This window comes from Protopterus annectens, chromosome 8.part0 (assembly GCF_019279795.1).
Source record: "Protopterus annectens isolate FY-2018-M chromosome 8.part0, PAN1.0, whole genome shotgun sequence".
In the NCBI taxonomy this organism is placed as follows: Eukaryota; Metazoa; Chordata; order Ceratodontiformes; family Protopteridae; genus Protopterus; species Protopterus annectens.
In genome coordinates, this window is record NC_056741.1 from 1,259,771,990 (window position 1) to 1,259,796,704 (window position 24,715).

At 40.9% G+C, this 24,715-nt stretch overlaps 1 protein-coding gene across 5 annotated transcripts in view; it reads left to right on the forward strand.

Moving 5' to 3' along the window:
* Positions 1-24,715, forward strand: part of LOC122809346 (catechol O-methyltransferase A-like) — a 321,593-nt gene that overhangs the window by 171,612 nt on the left and 125,266 nt on the right. For all 5 annotated transcript variants that reach the window (XM_044080760.1, XM_044080762.1, XM_044080759.1 and 2 more), the window contains one exon: positions 19,207-19,477. In XM_044080760.1, coding sequence (XP_043936695.1) covers positions 19,207-19,477 — 271 coding nt within the window. The remainder of the gene's footprint in view (positions 1-19,206; positions 19,478-24,715) is intronic.

Here is a 24,715-nt window from a genome sequence, read left to right on the forward strand (position 1 = left end):
CAGAGGCACAAAGTACACCTGGCCAGCATTCATACCATGGAATGTCCACTCTTAAACAGAGGAATGTGATCCCTATCTTTCCCAAACCCTGTAGTCATGTGCAAGGTCACCATGCCCACTTCCCATAACCTTCCACCCAATGCTAACATTGCTGTCTGCTCTTTCCTGCCAATTTTCTCACCTCCAAAGACCAAATAATACTTTTTTGCTATTCTGCATACTGCAAGTATCTTTGCATTGCATGGGGTACTGCTACAGTTATTTTCACCAATGATTCCTCACTTGACTCCTTCTCTGCCAGTACCACAGCTTTGTTCAGCATTACTATGATGATCCCACTCTATAACTGTTTTCATAGCCCCAGGGTGTGTAGAATGATACAGACCACAGATATCTTACTGCAGGTTGCTAATGTATACTGCAGTGCACCACCTGATGTAGCCAGGTGACAGAAGCAAGCCTTCATAAGCCTGAACATGCATTCAGTGATGTTCCACATCTGTGATAGTGAGGTACTATACGCTGTCTCTACCACTGTGTAGGGACTGTAGGTGGGGGTCATTAGCCATGGTTCCAAGGCATATCCAGCATCATTTGCAACACATTACAGTGGATATTACAAATGGTTTGCCAACAGCTACCATGGGAAAAGCATATCAAGACCTCTCTGGATAGTGATGTGTGCACCTACCTACTAGATGACCCTGTGGAAAGTCACCCCACACAAAAGTCTGGTATATGTTTCACATGTGTTGGATATGGAAATCATTTGAACTGCTTGGATAGTATACAAACACACTGTACGTAATATCCTGTTCTTTGCACACTGCCTGGCAGTTGATGAAGTGGAAACCCTTTTGACTAATATACTGGATACCATGTGGAACACTTATAGCCTTAATAGCAGTGTGGGTGCAGTCAGTGTCCCTCAGAACCTCAAGGAAATAGGCTACATTGTAAAATGCCTACATAGAAGTGGCTCTCTGCTTAGTGTTCCTGGTAATGCTGCAGCATTATATCAAAAAAAGTTGTAGCATTTATTGGTCTGACATTTGAAAAAATGCTAATGCATCCCCACCTGGATACTGAAAAGTCCCCATAACAAGGATGGTTAATGATACAAAAACCTGTATCCACTGGGATAGATATTCCATGCATCTGCCTTGTTTCCTTGTCAGGGTGGTACATGTCTAATTTGTACATTTGTGAGTTTTGCTTTCCTGTGCTTTGGTTAATAGGTTCATAGGTGTTCACTAGGTTAACGACCACAAGGGCCTTTTTAAGCCCAGCCATGCATCCCAAAGCTCTGACAATTTCTGATATCCTTGATAAGTGCAAGCAGGGGCCTGGGTGATGAACTATTTACAGGTTACCTGTGTCCATTAGAAACATAGGTGCCAAACCAGGGATGAATTTCCGGTTTCCCATCCAACTGTCCAAATTGCACTTGAATTGGGTTAGGGAGGAACTCTGCTTCACATGGATGGGGAGCCTGTTCCAAAGACAGGGTAGTCTCTGGGATACATACCCATCTCTTCAGCAGGTCCTATTTATATCACAGGCAAGGTTTAAGTCTTTAGAATGGGTAATTCTGGTACCTTTTGTTTTGTGGATATGCAGGAGGTCCATCAGAGTGGGGTCTGACAATGCCCTGTATGCCAGGCATAGATCTCCCCTCAAAAACCTGTAGGAGACAGAATACAGGGATATGGCCTTGAGGCAGTCTGCATAGGATGTATTACTTAACTCCTGTATTCTTTTAGTGAGAAACATCTGTGGATGTTCCATTTGTTTGGATATACCTGGTTAGATACATACAAAATGAAGCATTGTACTCAATGATAGGTCTGATGAATGCTGAATACGGTGAAACAATGACTTCCTTGGACTTAGATGCCATACCTTTATTTATAAGTTGCTCAACATAGAATGATTTCCTCACCACTGTAGACACGTGATGATCAAAGGTTAGATTACTATTTATGTGTGTCCCTAAGTCCCTGACTACTGGGTCAACTCTAAGGGGTGTGTGGTCAATATGATAGTTACCTGGGATGGATGACTTCCCGAACTTTGATTCATTCTTTCCATAGACAATGGCTCTCATCAGCATGGTACCTGTCATTTGCATGCCATTATGTGGTTACTAGGATGCTACTCATACCACACTATTTCTGCAGTAATGCTATGTATATCTGAATTCCTACTCCTCTCTGCATTGCTACTCATCACACTATTTTATATAATTCTGTGTACTAATTGTTTCTGAATCACCCACCACAATCATTATGCAAAATATTATTTAAGCCTACTATCTTTTTTGAAGGGAACTAAGTATACAATTTTTAGATTACTCTTCAGCTTTGGAAGGACATTTTAAGGTAAGAAGTAATTTTATTGCAAATTTGTAGAATGTGGATACAATATAATTGGCTTTCATTTTACATTCACTAATGTCAGTCTTATTTTATTGTTTCATTTCTAAACTTATGGAAACAAATGTAAGGCAGAAAAACAGTTTGCATGTGCATGTATCTGTATTCCATACAGATTTAGGTGCAAACTGATTACTTCTTAAAAACCTGTGAATTTGTTGCAGAATCAAGCTGCTGATGAATGCTTTGTCATTGTTTCTGGATAAGAGTAATTAAGTAATAATTGCTTTTCTGTGTTATTTGTAATAATCTGCTTCAATGATGTCTGTTTAATAAGTCACACTGAACTATACTTGTATAGAAAGGACTGACTGGTGCGTGCAATTATATAATTCATTCAAGGCCTGGAAAGCGGGAAGGGAACAGAAGAAACTGATGAGGAAGGGTGAGAGATAGACAGGTGATATGCTTACCAGAACGGGACTGTAGATGAGGCAACAGGAGCTCAGTATGCAGGAAGAAATGAGAAAAGATAGTGGAGAAAAGACAGAGGACAAAAGAACATGGGCAGAGGTTGTAGCTGGAGTACAGGCAAATGGGTGGCAGATAAAAGGAGAACGTAGCAAATGCAGCCATGAAAGAGAAGGCATTACCAATAAGCTTAGCAAATTGAATGTAAACCCCTTTGTTGTAAGATGGGTTGCAACTGGCTCACAAATTGGACACACACTATCAAAGTTGGTGGCTCCACATCAACCAGCAGAACTGTTATCAGCAGGGTGCCACATGGATCAGTGCTGGGCCCCCTACTGTTTGGTATATACTTCTCAAATGTTCAGGTCAAAACTAAAGGGTTGTGGCTGACCAAGTTTGCAGATGTCTGCAAACTAGGAGCAATCATTGAATCCCCAAATGATGTCAATATACTCCACGAGAGTCTCACACAGACCAATGACTGGTGTAATAGTCACGGTCTCAAACTGAATGTAAAGAAATGCATCATCATTCCCTTTGGCACAAACAATGTCCCTTCTCACTATCAAATCAACAATACCCTAAATACCCATGAAGTGGTAAGGCACATGGCATCACAGGTTGACTGCAACCTTAAGTTTGATCACCATGTGTCTATCATTGTAAGGAAAGCTTTCCATGTAGCTCACTTGATTAGTAAAGGCATCATCTCAAGAGCAAAATAAGTTATAACCCTCCTATACTTGACACTTATCTAGCCCATAATTGAGTATAATGCCCCATTCTGTATGTACCATACTAAGCACCTGCTGCAATTAGAGAGACCTCAGAGGTTTCTGACAAAGAAGATCAAGGCTTCCAACATGTGGGTTACACAGACCGACTAAATTCCCCATCACTATACTCTGTATCATATAGACTTCTTCGCCTGGCCTACAGAGCGACCCAAGACCCAAACCTAATGAACTTACTGCATATCCATAAATCAAATGGGTCTAGGGCTACCCATTCCAAGGATTTAAAAATGGCCTGAGACTTAAATAGGACTTGCTGAAGGGACAGATTTATCTCCAAGTGACTGCCACATCTTTGGAACAGGCTACCAATTCGTGTGAAACAGAATACCTCTATGACACTGTTCAAGAGGAACCTGGATGAGTGGATGGGGCACCATAAAGTCTTACTGGGGATAGTGCCCACAACCCTCCTGGACATGGGCAGTCATCACTAAATGCAGTCTTGGGTGTTGACTAGTACTTCTACAGTATTACAGTGGGTTCAAACTGCTAGGCTTAAAATGACCTCTGGGTCGATAGCCTGGTGATCTCCTATGATCATATAAGGAAGAAACCAAAGTAGAGGGAAAGATGCATGCAGTGGTGACTACCAATGAAGAGGAGGCAAAACCAAGGAGGCGGTAGACCTTGGTTTTGCCTCTTGTTTGTGTTTTTCCTTGGTTTTGCCTCTTGATTACATTTTGTACTAAGAGTTGGTTTCATCCACTGACGTGGTGAGATTTTTGTGACTAATGAAGAGGAAACAGTTCCAGAGGTGGTTATAGAGAAGTCAATGCCATAAGGAGAGCAGGAGAGAATTAGGTAGGATGGGGCACTTAGCCACATGGGACGGATACAATGTGAAAGGGATAGTGGGAAAGACTTATGAGAAGAGTACAGAAGGAATGGGAAAGGGATGAGATGCATCACTGGGAGAAAGAGAACCAGCAGGGACAATGAGGACAGCAAAAGTAGCAGACTTGAAGCAGGAGAAAGGTTGTAGATGGGAGAGGTAGAGGTATTGGGAAGGAAATGACAATGGAGAAAATCAATGTAGGGAGACAGATAGAGACAGAGAGAACATTTTTTTTCTGACTGAAGACTCACATTAAGGGGATTAACAGCCTTGGCAAGGGAGATGTTGGAGACCAGGTTAAAAAGAAACTAATCTTGAGTCTCAGGTTTGGTAAGATATGGAAGATGATGACAACTGCAGTCAACAACAAAGAGGGTTAGATGCATTTTGTGGTTCATTTAGACATCAGTGACTTGTCAAGGTAGACCACTGAAGTGATGGTAAGTGTGGACAGGAAAGAGATAGACAGCTGCCCGGATAGGGGATTAGAGGCAGCCTTCTCAGAAGTGTTACCCTATGTCAGCAGCTAGCTCACTATGGAAGGAGAGGATTACAGAGTACAGCTACTGATGTAGCATAGGACAATGGAGAAAGGACTAGTATGAAAAAATGGGGAGACCAGCTTTATGTTAGAGACAGGCTCCACCTTAGCCAGGAAAGATAGACATGCTCCAGGCTGGGTTGGAAAGGGTTATTTCAAGGGTGGAGGGGGGAGGGAGGGAGGGAGTATAAGAGATGCAGAAGGGGGCAAGGGAATAGACAGGGTCATAACCTGGGGTAAGCACTATAGTGGTTAAGACAGAGGAAGGAAGAATGCTGGTGAAGTGACAGAGTGTATCAATTCCTAGATATAAACGAAGATGAGAAACAGTAGGGGAGAATAAAGTAGTGAAGTAAGAACAAGAGTGTTCTAGTTACAAGTAATCTCAATCTCTAAAAAAGCAGACTGGGAGAGCTGATCTCCAGGAAGCAGAGGGATCAAGAGATGAATGAGGTCTTCAGCCTTGGGGAGTTCAACCAGCTGGTGTAAGACTAACTGCATCAGAAAGGAGAGAAGTCTGTTTGTGGTCATAAGCAAGGCTGGGAAGGATCAGTGATATCCAGGAGAAGGCACCACTAGTCAAAAGTGACCACACCACTGTGTGATGTAGAATGTGGGGGAAGACTAATAACATAAGGGCAAAGTCAATGGTGTGGGATTTTAGCACAGTAAGTCATGCTGAGCTGAAGGAGAGGATTAAAGCCGAGTTAGAGGACTAGGTTTAAACAAAAGGAGTAAATAAAGTATGGGAATGGGTCAAAAATGCAAAACCCAGGGCTAAGAAGAGGGGTTTAGGGAAGAGACAAAAAGTCAGGAACTGAAGAAACCAATATGGCTACACAGAGAGAAAGGTTAGTGATTAGGGAAAAATAGTGCATACAATAGTCTGAAGGAGAGGAGGAGAAATGAAATGGGCACAACACAAAAGGGCAAGCAGAAAGGCTACAAAGATGAGGGTGACGAAGTCACTATCTGAACTGAACTTGGTAGAAGAGCTTAAGAGGCGGAACTTCAGTTATACAGCAGAAAGATGAAAGGGAGGAGCACACCCCTAGCCAGGGTGAACAAAGACAAGAGAGAAAGAGAGAGAGAGAGAGAGACAGAGGGAAAGAGATGAAAGACCTGGAAAAAGGCGGAGTTACTGAATGAATACTTTATTTTAGTCTTCATAAAGGAAAGCAAGCAGGATGCCATGCTAAGGAGGAGGTAGGACAAACTGGAGAGATCACTAGATAGATATCTTGTTGTAGAAAGAGGAGTTTGTGGGACAACTGACTTCCTTAAAGGAGCAAATAGGATGTATCCAGCAGTCCTAAGGAATCTGGCCAGTGTGTTAGTAGGTCCTCTGACAGAAATATTTAATAGATCATTGCAACTGCTGAAGTCCTTGAAGACTGGAAATACCAAGTTTTTTATCTTTAAACAAGTGGGTGAGGAAGAAATCCAGAGAACTACAGGGCTGTTATCCTAACAGCAGTGGCAGGGAAGGTCATGGAGAGAATCCTGATGGAAAGCCTGGTTTCTTTCCTACAAGACAATCTCTTGTAAAATAAATGGTATATCATCATCATAATCAGTCAACAAGTGCTCCTGGCCAGAAGAAGCTATAAGTCAAGCCTGATATAGTTTTATGACTAAGTTACATGAAAAGCTTGAGAGGTGAGTTTTAATATATATAGCCTGCTTTCATTCATTCCTGCACTGTCAGCTGCTGGTTATGGGTAACAGCAAGACTATGGAATTGGGTTTCTGTATATCCGAATGGCATAACATGGATGATTATGGTGAGAGAGACAATAATAGGAGTAAGAAAGTGACAAGCAGAATTATGCAGAGTTTGTTTTCTCAGTCCAGTATCCAGTTCAGACACAGTTGAGGGAACAGAAAACAGGATCAGCCTCTTTATTGACTTCACAAAATTAGCTCCAACAGTAGCAGGTACAAGGAAGAGTTTAAGTAAGAGTTTAGAAGGTAGCAGTTAGGTTCCATTGCAGACAAGTGCAAAAGTAATAGGCCAGGGTCACAGCAGCCATAGTGTGAGATTACAGCTGGGGGTGTGGAGCTGATGGCAACAGAACAGGAAAAGAATATGGGGTGGTCAGTCACACCTGGACTATGAGAAGACAACAGAATGACGGGGTGCATCCTTTGTGAGACAGACCTCAGAAGCAAAAAGGTAATGGTCAGCCCATACATTCATAATGTGTATGGTTTTGGAAGCCATACAAAGAAAGGGTCATCAGACTGTCAGTCTGCTGGAAGGAAGCCAGAGGAAAGCCATTAGAAGGATGCATGGGATGGGAGAATTATATTACCATACACTAGAGAAGCTACAGCTGTTCTCACTGGAGACTAGAACAGCTGTGAGTTATGATATGGATCTACAGACTCATATTAGGAAGATAAGAAGTGGTCGCCCTGAACAGAAAGGATTGAGGATTCTTAAGTAGTAGACTGTGGGGAATAATTACTCCCTGGCTCTGTGAAAGTACAGTTGTGAATCCCTGGAATGGGTGCTGGAGATGAAATCCATGGAAGTATTCAGTAGGGTGTAAGACAGGTATAGAAGAGGCAAGGGAAAAGATACACCTGCAAGGGAGGGGGTATGTTGACTACACTTAAAGGGCAGACTAGACATGCTTATTGTCTTCAGTAAGTGTAATATCATGTAAAAGTAAATCACTGTATGTAAAGCAAGAAACATGCAAAAAATAACAACAGTAACATAGTACTTGGGTAGGCACAGTTTATCAGAATTGAGGAATACATTTATAGGGTCATGTGCCCCAAAACTGTACATGCAGCAAAATATTAAGTTAAACATGGCTAGTCAAATAAGGAATCAAGTAAATAACATTTAGTATTTATGGTATAAGTTAAAAAAATAAATCAGAACAAAATATAATTGGTTCTAATACCATAATTACTTAATTAGTTACACTTGGCTATTTAGTGATATGTACGGGTGTATCAGTTTGAAAGTTACATTTATGTCCTTAAGTGTAGTGTGCCTCCCCTGCCAATATACCCATATGCAATAATGTGTAGGTCACCAATGATGGTCACCTATTATGCTCTTAAAGTGTTGCGCATTATCAACCAGATACAAGCTGTTGTTTCAAGTACAGGGCTAGCTGTCCTTGTGGGCCATTTTAATCCAAGCCAATATCCCCTTAGTGAGAAGCAAATGCTGTACCTCTTGAATATGAGGTAAACACCTTTACCATTATGACAACCCCATGGCATTTCCTTTCTATAGAACATTTACCATGAGGAATAACTATTTAATGAAAATACTGTGGATGGTGTAGCCGCGGTAGTGCAGTGGTAGCATTGTCGCCTCACAGCAAGAGGTTCTCCTGTTCGATTCTTGGCTGGAGTGCTTTCTGTGTGGAGTCTGCATGACCTCCTCATGGACGAGAGGCGTTCAAAAGACATGCGTGAATGGGCATGCCTTTGTTGAAGGTTGGGCGATGGGCTGACACCATTAAAAAAAAAAAAATACCGCCCATCATTAGCGGACCGGAGTTCTGCTGTGGCAACCCCTAACTGGGAAAAGCCAAAAAGACAAACAAACTGTGGACAGTGTAGCCTTTTTATTTGTAACTTGAAAATCAAAATGTTTTCTGTGGCAGTTTCTACTTCTTAAATGCAATAATACTCCTACAAGTCCAGTACTTAGCTTTACTGCCTCACTGCATTTGGTTCTCTGGTTCTGTTTTTGGTGAAGGTTCCTTCTTTCTATCATCAGCATGTTTTATTTTGCATTCATGTTGGTTTTCACTAGCTACTCTGGTTTCCTCTTACATCACAAAGACATGCTGTACGTGAACTGGCAGTCCTACAAACTGTTCATAGGTGTGCTCATGGTGTCTGTGGGCATCCTCCAGTGGGTGGGCATTCTGTTAAGGATCGGTTCTCCTGCCTTATGCCTGCAGAATACCAGGACAGGCTTTGGCTTCCCAGTGTCCTTGAATAAAATAAAGTGGGTGTGGGAGAATGAATGAATGTGTAATACTCTCCAGGGTAGGCTGCACTAGTGAATGACATGCCTTTCAGTGGCTCAGAAGACATCTGGTTACATTATGCCCCTGGATGAGCTCATATTTCCTAATAGTGCCCACACAGGAGAGTACTTATACCTCCTTTTGTCCTGTAAACATTTAGAATTTGTATTCTAATGTATTTTATAATTTTCTTCTTTGCAATCTGTTCTTGAATGCATATAATATAGTTGGGGAACTCTTCTACTTGTGTTACCCCTGAAAAACAGCCACTGGTATAGTGAAGCCTATCCTGTTATAAAGAGGAAATAAATGAATAAATATATTAATACATGACATGGCATTATGTAATTCATCACAACAGCCTTAGTATTAAACACACTAAACCTTATGTATATGTCAGCTATCCACAAGATCTGCAAGTATCATATGTTATGTATAATAACATAAGCAGTAAATCTAAATTAAAAGAAGATCATAACATAATATCAGATTCAAAGCTTTGTGTAAAATAATTGGCTTTATGCACATTTATATAGAAATGGACAGGAAAACAGCCCCTTTTGTTTTCTTGCGAATGCTGCTCCAAAGAAGCATAGCAGCAGCTGTGGATATTTATCACTACAAGACATCAGTCAGAATTCTGGCACAAGTACATTGTCTGCCTCTACAAACCAGAGAACATCACCAAAGAAGAGTTAAGCTGCTATATTATGTTAATGCAGATATCTCAACAGTACAGGAGTGGGAGGGCCCATCCCTTAAATAGCCAGTGGTGCAACATATAGGGTTACCACCTAACAGCAAGAGGTTCTCTGCTTAGGTTCTGAGCTGGGATGCCTTCTGTGCAGAGTCTGCATGTCCTCCCTGTGTTCACATCAGTTTCCTCCAGGTGCTGTGGTTTCCTCCCATATTCCAAAGACATGCAGTAGGTGACTGGGTACTCTACAATTGCCTGTAGGTGTGACTGCATGCATGTGTGATATGAAACAAAGACCTGGCAACTTATTTCTGTTTCACTCCTAGGCTTGAAGTCTTATGGGTAGCAGTAGCTGTCTGCAGGGCCACTCTTGGAGTCAGATGCCACTCATAAGAGACAGCGAGTGAGCCTAGAGCTGATGTTCTTCGTGTTTCACTGTTGCAGTCATTACATTTGAGTAATCCTGCTGGCAGGTTGCCCTCAGTCAGCCTGAATTCCAAAGTCTTGGGTCCTGCATCGGCTGTCATCGCCCCTTCCCTGATGTCAGGTCATCAGGGGTATAAAAGAAGCAGCCGACGCCATTTTCTTTAGTCTTTCTTGCCGCGCGGTGCCCGAAGCAGAAGCAGTTCGCAAGTGCCGGTCAGCCGATTCCTGAGATTTTCGAGTTCGAATTTCAGATCCGAAGTCTTCTATAAAGCTAAGTACCCCGTTGGGGAAACTTTTTTCTTGCTCCAGAACTGATGTCAGAAAGAGTTAATAATTGTATTTCTTGTGGGAAGCAAATACCTCATAAGGACTTTCATTCTTACTGTATTCCTTGCCTAGGCCCTGATCATAACTTTATGGGTTGTCGGTTTTGTGCTAGATTTAACCAACGCACTATTAAGCATTGGTATGATTTTGCTTTAAACTACTTTGGACGCAGATTTAATTATCCAGAAATGTCATCGGAAAGCCATACGACTACCAGAGTTCACAAAAAACACAAAGAAAAAGAAAGACAGCCGAGGCCCAAAACCGACAATGAAGCTTCTCCTAAGCCAGTTGCCGGTTCGCTGGTTCTCAGTGAGGCGCTTTCGCAGTCCCTGATGACCGCTACTTTAGAGTCGCAGGCCGCTACTGACTCCCACGTGGAGTTGGCCATGCCGCTGGAAACTCAAGGTATTGGAGCCTCAGACGCTAATCCTTCAGATGGGTCTGGAGCCGCTGAGCAGGCACCGGCTTCTGAGGATGTATTCAGACCCAAACATCTATACATTAAACTGACTTCAAAGGCAAAGACTAAAGCACCTTCAAAGGCAAAGCAGCAACCTCAAGAGCCATGTGGACAGGCCTCCATGCCCAAAAAACAGATGCTGATAAGAGGCCTAGGCAAGAGACTGACTATGAATCTTCAGATCAGGTTTCCATTTCTTCTGATTCCTCTTCTGATCAGGAATATTCTTTTCCCCCCTCTGAGGATTCTGATGCTGAAGAATCCATACCTTCAGCTTCTCTTCCTGAGGATTATTCTTTTGGGGAAACCTTACATACCATGAGGGAGCATTTCCACTGGGACAGCCAAGATTTTTAGAGTCTAAAAAGAGGCTCAGGGATTTCCTGTTACTACCTCAGCACAAGCCACTAGCCATACCTCCTGTGTTAGACATTGTAGATGATGTGTTTTTGGAGTCAAGCCTTACCCCTGACTCCTTATCTCCAGCTCCTTTTAAGCCTGACAGGTATTACAGGGTTCCTGACTCACATAAATTCCTTTTTAAAAACCCTGCTGCAGACCCAGAAACTATTTCTCAGGGTCCCAAGGGTGTTAAGGCTTCCGCTGCAAAAAACCCTACCCCTTCTGATAGGGATTCTAGGGCACTGGATAGATGGGGAAAAAAGGTTTACACATCTGCTACCTTGGCTATAAGGGCCTTAAACTTTCAGTTTCATATGTTCAAATAAGAGCAACATGTCATGGCATTGCTTAAACAGAAAATGTTAAATTCTGAATGTGCAGAAAACAAGGAAATGCAGGATATATTGCATGCAGCTGAACAAGTTGGAAAGCATACTTTGCAATGTGGTTTCGATTCTTTAGAGGCCTCCCGAAGGGCTGCAGTTACAGGTTCTGTAATTAGAAGGCATGCTTAGTTAAAGGAACAAAATCTGCCTGATCATGTTAAAGTTAAATTATTAGATGCACCTTTACAGCATGATTCTTTGTTTGGTTTTAAGGCAGAAGAGGTGTTAAAGAAAATGGAGGACAAGGCTAAATATATGCAAACGGTCAAAGATTTCTTACAAGTACAGCCACCTAGGTTTAGTAGACACTGGCCAACAAATAATTGGTCCTTTCCAGTGTCAGACAGACCTCAAAGGGGCAGACCCAGACGCCCTAGAGGCAGATCCCAGGCTCAAGGTTCATACAGGTCAAAGCAATGGGGTGCTTCTACCTCCAAAAGTGGAGAAGACAAATCACAACCTTACAGGAAACAGTCCCAATGACTTCCCCCTGCCTGCACCAAGCACTTATTTCCTGGCAGCACCCTTAGGGGGAAAATTAGCACTTTTTTCTCAAAATTGGCACATTATAACCCAGGACAAGTGGATCCTAAATATCGTGTCACAAGGCTACAAGTTCCATTTCCATACCCTGCCAAAGACAAATGGCTGGCCAGATCTGCCAAAAAATCAATGGGCAGAGGCACAAAAACAAGTCTCATCCCTCATGGACATGAGGGCCATTCAACAAGTGCCAGAGCAAGAGCGGGGGCAAGGATTTTACTCAAGACTTTTCTTGGTACACAGAAAGGACAAGACCTGGAGGCCAATACTGGACCTATCGATTCTGAATACATTCCTGGATATACTAAAATTAAAAATGTTGACTTTGCAGCAGCTACTGCCCATGCTGGGCAAGAACGCTTGGCTTGTAACTTTAGACCTAAAAGAGGCATACCTGCATGTCCCAATCAAATATGCAGAAGATACCTCAGATTCAAGGCTGGCTCAATGCATTGCCAATTCTCTGCACTGCCCTTTGGCTTATCTACTGCACCCAAGGTCTTTACAAAGTGCCTGGCACCAGTAATTGCATTCTTCAGACAAAGAGGAATACAAATATATCCTTACTTGGACGACTGTCTAATTCAAGAAGAGAACAAGGACATTCTTCTACAGCATCTGGCGTTTGTGAAAAAACTTCTAACATGCTTAGGGTACACAGTAAACAAAAATAAATCAAAACTAGTACCCTCTCAAGAGATAATATTCCTGGGTTCAAGCTTAAATACAACTGCCCAGATGGCTTATCTCATGCCAGACAAATAACGACAACTGACTACCTACTTCAAAATGTTAGCAAGAAAGGCCCAGTTATCTGCAAGAAAAGTTCTGCAGGCTTTGGGTTTCATGGCATCCTGCATCCTACTAATTCCATATGCAAGACTGCATATGACGAAACTTCTATGGTGCCTAAAAAGTGTTTGGACTCAACATTGCCACAGCCTGGAAACTATAATTACTCTCATTCCCTGCCTGCAGCAGGAGTTTCGATGGCGGGCAAGGGCTTGTCATCAAAGCAGGGGACAGCCATTCACATTACCCCCAGCCAGGCAAACACTAACAATGGATGCGTCAGATTATGCCTGGGGGGCCCACTTGGCAGGAAGATGCATTCAGGGAACATAGACCTCAAACCAAATGCATCTACATATCAATCAAAAAGAGATGCTAGCTGTTCAAAATGCCCTGAAAGCCTTCAAGGACCTACTTCAACCAGGACAACTACTGATAAGGACAGACAGCACCACGGTCATGTGGTATATAAACGAGCAGGGGGGCACACATTCTTACCCTCTTTGCAGACTAGCCATGACTTTGTGGGACACAGCATTGACTTACCAAGTACATCTGCAGGCACAATTCCTGCCAGGAAGGAAAAATACTCTGGCAGATGAACTAAGCAGAAACCTCATGGATCCCCACTAGTGGCAGCTGGATCCACAAGTCTTCAGCATGATAACAAGGAAATGGGGATGCCCGGACATAGATCTATTCGCCTCCCCTCATAACTACCAACTACAGAGATTTTGCACAAGGGCTTATCACAGACAAGCATGAAAAGTGGATGCCCTATCCTTCAGCTGGAAAAACCTATCAGTGTATGCCTTTCCCCCTCTGCCTCTCCTCCCCAAGGTACTCCTAAAGGTCAGACAGGAGATGCCAAAAATCATACTGATTGCACCAGACTGGCCCTGCCAGCACTGGTACCCAATAATAAGGAGCTAGTCTCAATGCCTAGCTTGGACCCTACCTCTAGTACCGCATCTACTGTCCCAGCAAAACAATCAAATCCTGCACTGCCAGCTCAGGACTTTAAACCTGGCAGCATGGCGGATAATGTAGTCATACAAAACACACCTCTCAGCAAAGCTGTGATGGATGTCATTTTGGAAGCCAGAAGGCCTAGTACTAGAAAATCTTATGCTGGAAAATGGAAGAGATTCTGTGCTTGGAACCAGGCACAAGGAACAGATACAGCTGTGCCAAACATTCCTCAGATTTTACAATACTTAACTCAGATGCTGGACAAAGGCCTATCTTTCTCATCTATTAAAATTCATGCCTCTGCCATTTCAGCTCATTACAATGCAGAGCCACCAATCTTTTCTCATCCCTTATTAAAACAGTACCTCAGAGGAGCCAAAAATTTAAGGCTTCCAAGGAGATCACCAATGCCTGCATGGGACCTCAACTATGTCTTGGAAAAACCTCACCCTGCCTCCTTTTGAGCCAGCTGCTACTGCTGATATAAAGTTTTTATCTTGGAAAACAGCTCTGCTCCTAGCAATAACTTCTACAAGACGAGTTTCAGAGCTACATGCACTCATGGCTGTGGAACCTTTTATCATTTTTTATCCGGACAGGGTCTCCCTGAGGACAAACCCAACATTTATGCCTAAAGTGGTGTCCAGTGTGGCTCTTAACCAAACCATTCATCTGCCAACTTTTTATCCAAATCCACAGAACAAAGGGGAAAGAATTCTGCATTCTTTGGACGTACACAGACAGCTTAGATTCTACTTGGACAGAACCAAAGTTTTGAGAAAAACAGAGCAATTACTAGTGGCATTTGCTGCAGGATCACAAGGAAAGGCGATTTCAAAGCAGACTATTTCAAAATGGATAGGCCACTACATTCGTTTCTGCTACTTATATCATGGAAAGCCAGTGCCTAAGGGCATTAGGCCACATTCCACCAGAGCTGCAGCCACTTCAGCAGCTTTTCTCAGAGGAGTACTAACCAAGGACATTTTAGAGGCAGCTACTTGGAGTTCAGTGCACACCTTTACAAAGCACTATCATCTGCCACTCTACTCTAAATCCACGGCAGGCTTTGCCACTGCAGTTCTGCAGGGTCTCATAGCCACTCCTAATGCTGCTTAGCTCCAGCCTCCCAACCATAGCTTTGGGAATCTACCCAAATGTAATGACTGCAACAGTGAAACACGAAGAACATAGTACAGTTGTGTACACTTACCATAAATGTAGATGTTTGAGTGTATTCACTGTTGCAGTCCAGGTTACCCACCCACCATTCCCCCTTTTTTCTTCTGATGGAACCTATCTTTCCTTCTCTGATTTATACAACCTATTTGCTGGTGGATGAAGGTAAAGTTTATATTGCTGCATGTTATTTTATATATAGATATAAATTCTGACTACCATTTTTGGGGGCACCTGACATCTGGGGCAAGAAAAACTAAAGAAAATGGCATTGGCTGCTTCTTTTGTACCCCTGATGACCTGATGTCAGGGAAGGGGTGATGACAGCTGACGCAGGACCCAAGACTTTGGAATTCAGGCCGACTAAGGGCAACCTGCCAGCAGGATTACCCAAATGTAATGACTGCAACAGTGAATATACTCGAACATCTACATTTATGGTAAGTGTACACAACTGTACTTTGTGACATTGTGTCTCACCTGGAATTTAAACAAAAGGCTACTGTTGTTTTTTAATTGTAGTTCCACTATATTGTGATGGGTGAATACCTTTTAGTCAGCATTGCATATCTTTTTATTGAAGCTTCCTTTCATCGAAGAGTGAAAAAGTTGGTACAGCTGATCAAAAATCAGTTTGTTGAACCTTACCGGCTTTCTCATTCAGAGGTCATGGTACAGTGGTTATCCAAGAATTTACCCTTTCCCCACTGTAGTGCAGTCTTGGAGTTGGGATATATAATTATAATGGGGTGTGGGGGTGCAGGGGGCTTGCCCCTCAAACCTTCAAAAACACCGGTTTAATGTTTTCTTTCAGGCCTTTGTGGATTGAAATTTTTTTGGTTTGACCTTTTGAGGCTGATGATTGATCTGTTGACATTTTTGTATCTTGACAAATTGTTATGCTTCCATTGTGATATATTGTTAAGATGTAGCTACACAATGTATGTCTGTCACTTCTAGTTTCATAATGTTTTATTTATAGCTAGGGCAATCTTGAATAAAGACACTGAGATAGTTACAAGTAGTAGTAGGAGCAAAAGGGCTAATAAAAAAGTATTTTTAAGCGTACTTAAATATGCAACTTGTACATATAACTCTGTATGAGCTGCAGAAAGAGGATGTCCTGGGTGCAATACAGGTCCTGAGAAGAATACTCTTGGCAAATATCAAAAATCAAAGCAATAATAATTTCACAAACTTCAGCTGTACCCTGACTTAGAAATTCCTGGCTCAGTGTTAGAAATTCTAAACATCTGGAAAAGTTAAACAAGATAGTTTGTTGGTGTATGAAGTATTATATGAAAGATTGGACACTAAGGAGGGAGAAAAGGGCCTGTACCGATTGGCTAGACAGAGGGACTGAGCTAGGAAAGATGTGCAGCAGGTAAGGGTGATAAAAGATAATGAGGGAAACATGCTCAGAAGTGAGGAGAGTGTGTTGAGCAGCTAGAAAGAGTACTTTGAGGGGCTGATGAATGAAGAGAATGAGAGAGAGAGAAGGTTGGATGATGTGGGGATAGCGAATCAGGAAGTGCAACGGATTAGCAAGGAGGAAGTAAGGATAGCTATGAAGAGGATGAAGAATGGAAAAGGTTGTTGGTCCAAATGACATACCTCTGGAAGCATGGAGGTGTTTAGGAGAAATGGCAGTGGAGTTTTTAACCAGAATGTTTAATGAAATTTTGGAAAGTGAGAGGATGCCTGAGGAGTGGAGAAAAAGTGTTTTGGTACCGATTTTTAAGAATAAGGGTGATGTGCAGAGCTGTAGTAACTACAGAGGGATAAAACTGATCAGTCACAGCATGAAGGTATGGGAAAGAGTAGTGGAAGCTGGGTTAATAAGGGAGGTGATGATTAATGATCCGCAGTATGGTTTCATGCCAGGAAAGAGCACTACAGATGCGATATTTGCTCTGAGAGTGTTGGTGGAGAAGTATAGAAAAGGTCAGAAGGAGCTGCATTGTGTCTTTGTGGACTTAGAGAAAGCATATGACAAGGTGCCCAGAGAGGAGTTGTGGTATTGTATAAGGAAGTTGAGAGTGGCAGAAAAGTATGTAAGAGTGGTACAGGATATGTACGAGGGTAGTGTGACAGTGGTGAGGTCTGCGGTGGGAGTAACAGATGCGTTTAAGGTGGAGGTGGGATTACATCAAGGATCAGCTCTGAGCCCTTTCTTATTTGCAGTGGTGATGGACAGGTTGACAGATGAGATCAGGCAGGAGTCCTTGTGGACTATGATGTTTGCAGATGACATTGTGATCTATAGTGAGAGTAGGGATCAGGTTGAGGAGACCCTGGAGAGGTGGAGATATGCTCTAGAGAGGAGAGGAATGAAGGTCAGCAGGACTAAGACAGAATATATGTGTGTGAATGAGAGGGAGGACAGAGGAATGGTGGAGGATGCAGGGAGTAGAGTTGGCGAAGGTCGATGAGTTTAAATACTTGGGATCAACAGTTCAGAGTAATGGCAAGTGTGGAAGAGAGTATAGGCAGGATGGAGTGGGTGGAGAAGAGTGTCAGGAGTGATTTGTGACAGATGAGTACCAGTAAGAGTGAAAGGGAAGGTCTACAAGAGGGTAGTGAGACCAGCTATGTTATATGGGTTGGAGTCAGTGGCATTGACAAAAAGGCAGGAGTGAGAGCTGGACGTGACAAAGTTAAATATGTTAAGATTTGCACTGGGTGTGACGAAGGTGGACAGGATTAGGAATAAGTATATTAGAGGGTCAGCCCAGGTTGGACGGTTTGGAGACAAGGCCAGAGAGGCAAGATTATGTTGGTTTGGACATGTGCTGAGGAGGGATGCTGGGTATATTGGGAAAAGGATGCTAAGGATGAAGCTGCCAGGTAAGAGGAAAAGAGGAAGGCCTAAGTTAAGGTTTATGGATGTGGTGAGAGAGGCCATGCAGGTGGTTGGTGTGACAGAGAAAGATGCAGAGGACAGGAAGAAATGGAAACAGATAATCCACTGTGGCAACCCCTAACGGGAACAGCTGAAAGAAAAAGAAGAGAAGAAGAAGAAGTTTGTTGGACAGGATTCAGAGAGGATAAAAAATGTATTGAACTGTATACTGGTTAGAAAAACAATCTTGTTGCAGTTTGATAAAGTAGATAACTACATGCAAATTAAGTAATTCATTGTTATATTTGTTAGTCATACATCCTGGCTATTTAATTATCTTGTTGAAATTTATTTCTGTTTTTAGGCTGCATTGACTCGTACATTATTTGAATAAATTTTCATGTTCCCTCATAATATTGTCTTTACAAGGCACTCATTTTCTATTGGTATGTTTAAATCTGTGGTAATCACAAAGCAGACACAATTGTTAGCTTACATATCTCACAATTCTAGGAACATCTGTTACTCTATCATATGGATATAGAAAGGAGAAACACATGAGTAACAGTCTTCCTCTTACTTGCAGATATGTTAATAAAGCTATAAATTCAGTGTATGATTTTTCTCTCATTGTTTACATTTATATGTATGTTACTTCACAAGTTAAAGTTAATTGCTATACCCTCCACTAGTTTGTTTGGTAGGAATATAGTATAGTGATTAAAGGTTCTATAATTTACTATACTACACTTAATATCCAATGATCTATCACCCGGACATTTGCAAAATTTGATTACAACACAGATATTTACAAAATAATAATGAAGCAAATTAAAACAGTTAAAACATTATGATAAAATATCCTACTATTACTGTAATAAATGTCATTAAATACAGTTATAATGTTGATAAGACACACTGAAATCAAACAAGATAGTTAGAAAATTAGAACTTTTCAAAACATTACGACAGTATATATATATATATATATATATATATATATATATATATATATATATATATATATATATATATTGACCTTGTAAGGTACTGATTATGATCATGACTCTAGGCATGTAATGTACCAAATACTCAGGACACAATCGTTTAAATACATTCCATTAAAAATCACTTTTATTCCTCTACAGATGGATGTTCTTCTATATGCAGCATGTGCTGTTGGAACAGGGCTCACCGTATTGTATCTCTTAGTTCGCTATAATGGGTACATGGCCCTGTTGTGGCATGACTTCATATATGAGCGACTCAAAGACTTCCTGACTGGTACCTCCCGCCCAGAGAGAATTTTGAAGCATGTTCAGAAGACCGCTGTCCAGGGTGATCCTCTAAGCGTGGTGAACGCCATTGATGATTTTTGTAAGAAGAAGGAATGGGCCATGAATGTAGGAGATGAGAAAGGTAGTTAAAGTGTCATGCTACTCTGAATATTCTTACTTTATTTATGTAATTGATTTCCTGTTTTCCCAATTTCTTTATACTGAAACCAGAAATACTTGGCTGCATGCAAATAAAAAGTTAAAGATGGCAGCAGCAAATTAATTTTGCACTATCTATACCTCTACAACTTGGGTATTTGTTAAAAAAATGTGTGTGTATATTGTGGGGGGCTGTGCCCCCCCCCCAACTATTTATACTAACTCCAGGGTTGCACTACAATGGGGAAAAGGACATATTCCTTTTACTTGCCTTACAGTGCTCTAGACACTGCCAGTACTAATTGTCAGTCAAATGAACTGTCAGTCAAATTAAGTGTCAGTGAAATGAAGTTTCAGTCATTTGGATATATATATATATATATATATATATATATATATATATATATATATATATATACATATATATGTGTGTGTGTGTGTGTGTGTGTGTGCGCCCGCGTGCGTATAAAATTTATATTGAAATATCATCGACAGACCACAATATTGAATACAAGACAGGCTTTAGCAATTGTGAGGCTTAACTTGGACCATTTTGGTGGTGCCCCACAGCTGATCTCCCCTACATACCAACCCAACCCTCCTTCCATGCTAACATGACTATTTCAGTTTAGATATCAAAGAGTATATACTATTACTATGTATTAAAAATAAAACAGTATGTTTACTTATTAGTTTATACTTTGTCATAAAACATATTAATACAGAAGTAAACTACTGGACTCCTATATTGCTCTCAGATCCAACTGATGGTTGTTAGCCTAGTGTACACCTATGAACCCGTGATCCTACAAAATGCTCAATAATAATAACAATAATAATAATAATAATAATAATAGCAATAACTTCACAATAAACAATAATAATAGCAATAATCAGAGGCACCTCACTAGAAATGGCATTGCATATACACCATCCCACTTTATAACTCTTTCTAAAAGTTTATTTTTGTATTAATTTAATGGTTTGTTAAACTGGGTAAGTGGACTGATGCATGCAGATCTCTTCCAGCCATATCAGAGGTCACACTGGTAACAGTAAAGATTACATGCAGGGATAATTTAGACTCGTTACTGAGTGTCACGTTTTGGCAGGTGGAATAAAATCAGAATGCTTTAAGAAAACCCACATAGATATATCTGGAACATGCAAAATCATATAGTTTGCTCTGCTTGCTATAATACACTTCCCTCAAAAAACTCCTCCCAATCTAGTCTGTTCATTTTCTAGCTTTAAGTATCTACTTTTCCCACTATTTTGTATCTGACTTTAAAACTGTGATACCCCTGCTGTACATTTATGAGTCAAACTACTTCTGTTACTATTTTTCCACTTTCACCCAAGTGAATGTTTCTGTCCACCTCTACCTCCCACCACTCAGCATACACAGACCTCATACTTCACTTCTTTGGGATTCTTGTGCTCCTACCTGTGACTGCTGCAAGCATTTCTAGGTCATACTGCTGAATTGGTAACATTCTGCCACAAGTCATAGTGATCAGTGTCTATTTTATTTATTTGTAATGTTTACTAGTATTTGCTTTCATGTTTTCTGAGACTGATTGTTTTACAGTTCTTTATTGTGCTTGTATTCAGTAGCAATTAATCATAAACCCTGTGTCAATGAGAGAAGCAAAGGAAAACACAGTACCTCTCTATCAGTCTTCAAATTAAGTCTGGTGTTAATTGTCTTCTAGGACGGTAACCTAGGCAATACACAAGCTCAAATGGTTAATCCAACCTTTGGCTTGAAAACCCTGTTGAGCACTTTTCCATAGCAACTGATCACTGTGGAACAGTGAGTAGCTTAGAGGGTGAGTCATATAAGAGGCATGAAACTGCAGTTTCTAATAAAACCTGATTAGCCATGAGTGCATGACAATGAGTCTTGTAACTATTACAGGAGCAAGGCTATGATTAGGAGCCTGCCTTGCACTTTACTGTGCTGTCATCCAGGAAAATCTATGGGCGTCATAAAGCATAATAACCATGTCATAGCTTGGTGCAGGACCCCCTGAGTGAACGGGGCCCTATTGGGCTAAATAGGTCCAAATGGCCAAAGGTCGGCCTTGATCAAATGGTAGAATATCGAATCTTAACTCATCAAACTGGCTTTTTACCTTAATGCTGGTATTTCTTGGGATTGGGTGTTTGCTCTTTCTCCCATGTGGAGTGATCTCTGAATTGGTATATGTAATATGCAAGGGTTGTGGGGGGGCTTACCCTTATATACACAGACACATACATGCACACAGACATGCACACCTATGAATTTCAGTCAGATGATTTTGTTAACTCTGAGCCTGGCATTAAGACAATATTATCATCATGGTTGCATCAGGTTTTATTTTTGCTTATATTATACATGCTTTTAAAAGAATGAACACTGGTAGTTAGCTCTGGCTTAAAAATGGCTTATTACATGGTTTAGTGACTCCTTTCTTTTGCCACTAGCTGATTAACCTGGAGACAGTTTGGCTGCAACTATTTTTGCCTGACTTCATTTGGTTTGTGGTCTGAATTGCTGTGATGCCCCACACACACACATGCTTTGCTTTAAGGAATTGCATAGCATGCCATTGCCTGAGAAAGAAAAGTTGTGTAAATGCAACTCACTTGTAACAGTAGATGTTCATAGAACACACTACTTTAGTGGCATATGGGGTAGGAGTGTCCTGCTACCCTATCTCTGGCAGTCTACCAAAGCTCAGAGCTCCTCCCCCTGTCTGTCTCTGAGAGTTCATAGATTCATAGGTTGGTACTAGGCTATCGGCCCTAGAGCTTATACAAGCCTAGCCAAACATTTCCCTGGATATTTCTTCCCACAATATTTACTTCCCTGGACCCCTGTTTAGCAGTTCGACTGACTTGATGCCCAGGGTGAATTTCCTATTTAAACACGAAAAGGCCAGCAAGATAGTTTCACCGTTTAATATGAGGTGCAAAAAACGGACAAAATTGTCCCTCTTCAAATGTTAGTACTCATACTAGTTTCGGCACCCGCCTTCTTCAGTGAGTAGGAACAGACAAAAAAATTTATGAAAATGCAACCAACGTCAGTATAAGTACTATTGTTAACCAATAGAAAAAGAGACATTCTTGTTAAATTACAATACAGAATTAAAGTGATACACTGAATGAAAAGTGTATATCAAAACACATAAATATGAATATACACCTTAACAAAAATTCATACCCAATACAAAAATGACAAAGGCCAACCTATATAAAAATAATGTTTGCCTGTATCCATAACCAAAAGTAAATTTAAATAATAATATATTGGGTATGAATAATAACAACATAAATACAATATTTTGAACTGTGTATTCAAATTCTAACATTGATAACTGTCATAATTGCATGATTCATAAATGGTCATTAAGACCAGGTGGAAATAGGGCACCAAGGTGTGTAATCCAGTACCTTTCTTTGTGGCTTAGTATTCCTTGCCAACCTGTTTGATTATTCCTATTGCCCGTGATTTTATCTATAATGGTGAACATGAACTTGGCGCTTGGATGTTTGATGGTGTGTAAATACAGTGCATTAGATGTTTTTTGATTACGAATATCACTCCGATGTTCCCCAATTCTAATTCGTAATGAACGTGATGTTTTGCCAACATAAAATGATTGGCATTGGCATGTGGCCAGATAAATAACCCAGCTAGTTGAACAATTCCCAAAAACCCTAATGTCATATACTTTGCTTGTATTGGAACTTGTAAACTGTTTAATCTGATTCACTTGGGCACAAGATATACAATGTCCACATCGAAATGTTCCTAATAACTCATCCCCCATGATGGTGAGTTGTTTATATTTAGCTGCACCACTTTCTCTGTGCTTATAATGGGAAAACAAAGTACCCAAAGTTTTTCCTCGTCTGAATGAAAATGAGCACTGATTATCCAGGATACCCCTCAAAAAATCATTAGCTAGTAAAATGTTCCAATTATTGTTCACAGCTTGCCTAACTATTTGATGGTTTTTACCTAAAGTGGTAATAAGTCTAATCTTTTGGCTGTTAAGAGGTTTACTTTTGTCCCTATATTCCAACAATGTGTTCCTTTCCTGCCTATCTGACCAAATTCTGGCAGATTCAATATCAGAAATACAATAACCCCTATCCAGAAATCTGGATTTTAAATCAGCTTTAGCAGCTGTATAATCCTCATGAGAAGAATTGATTTTCCGAATTCTCAGATATTGAGATTGATGTTGCGGATGGTGTGACGTGGATGCATACTCTTTGCATGTAACAAAGTATTGAACTGGGGATATTTCCGATGAATTTTGGTGTTAAGTGTATGGTCACTGTTACGATATACAGTGACATCCAAAAAAGCTATCATATCCCTATTGAATGTTACAGAAAATTCAATACCCCAGATGTTATTATTGAGATATTCCAAGAACTCTTGAAGATAATCTGCATCCGCCCGCCACACCATCCAGCAATCATCTAGGTATCTCCTCCATATATCCATTTCTACAAGATATATGTTGTGTAGGGGATTGTAGATAAGGCATTCTTCCAGGTAGGCCATAAAAAGATCTGCATAAATGGGGGCAAAAGAAGCCCCCATGGCCGTACCTTGCAGTTGCCAATAACAATCCCCTTGGAAATAGAACACATTTTTTGTCAGGACATGTTCCGTTAGGCAAATAAGCAGAGTATTGAAACCTGGAGGATAAAGTTCAGCTTTAACCAGCCAGTATTCCAAAGCTTGGAGCCCGGCCCAATGGGGTATACTGGTATAAAGGGATTTTACATCCAATGTACACATCAACCAATGGGGCTCAAGCTGACTATCCTCAATGATTTTCAAGAATTGTGTTGTATCCTGGATTCTTGCTCTAACAAATGGCAATAAAGGTTTAAGAAATTGAGTTAAAAATGCAGAAAGTGGTTCAGTAAGGGAGCCATGGCCAGAAACAATTGGCCTGCCTGGTGGGTGTGTAATGGATTTGTGTATTTTCGGGAGTAAATATAGAATTTGTCTGTCTGGATCTTTGACTTGTAAATGTTGAACAGTTTTAGATGTAATGATGCCTTCCTCTAATGCAGATTGTAAAAATAAATCAATCTCTTTCTTAAATTGACTAGTGGGATCAATCCCCATTTTCATATAACAATGTCCATCCGATAGTTGCCGTAGACCCTCATTGACATAATAGTCCATATTCAAAATGACCAC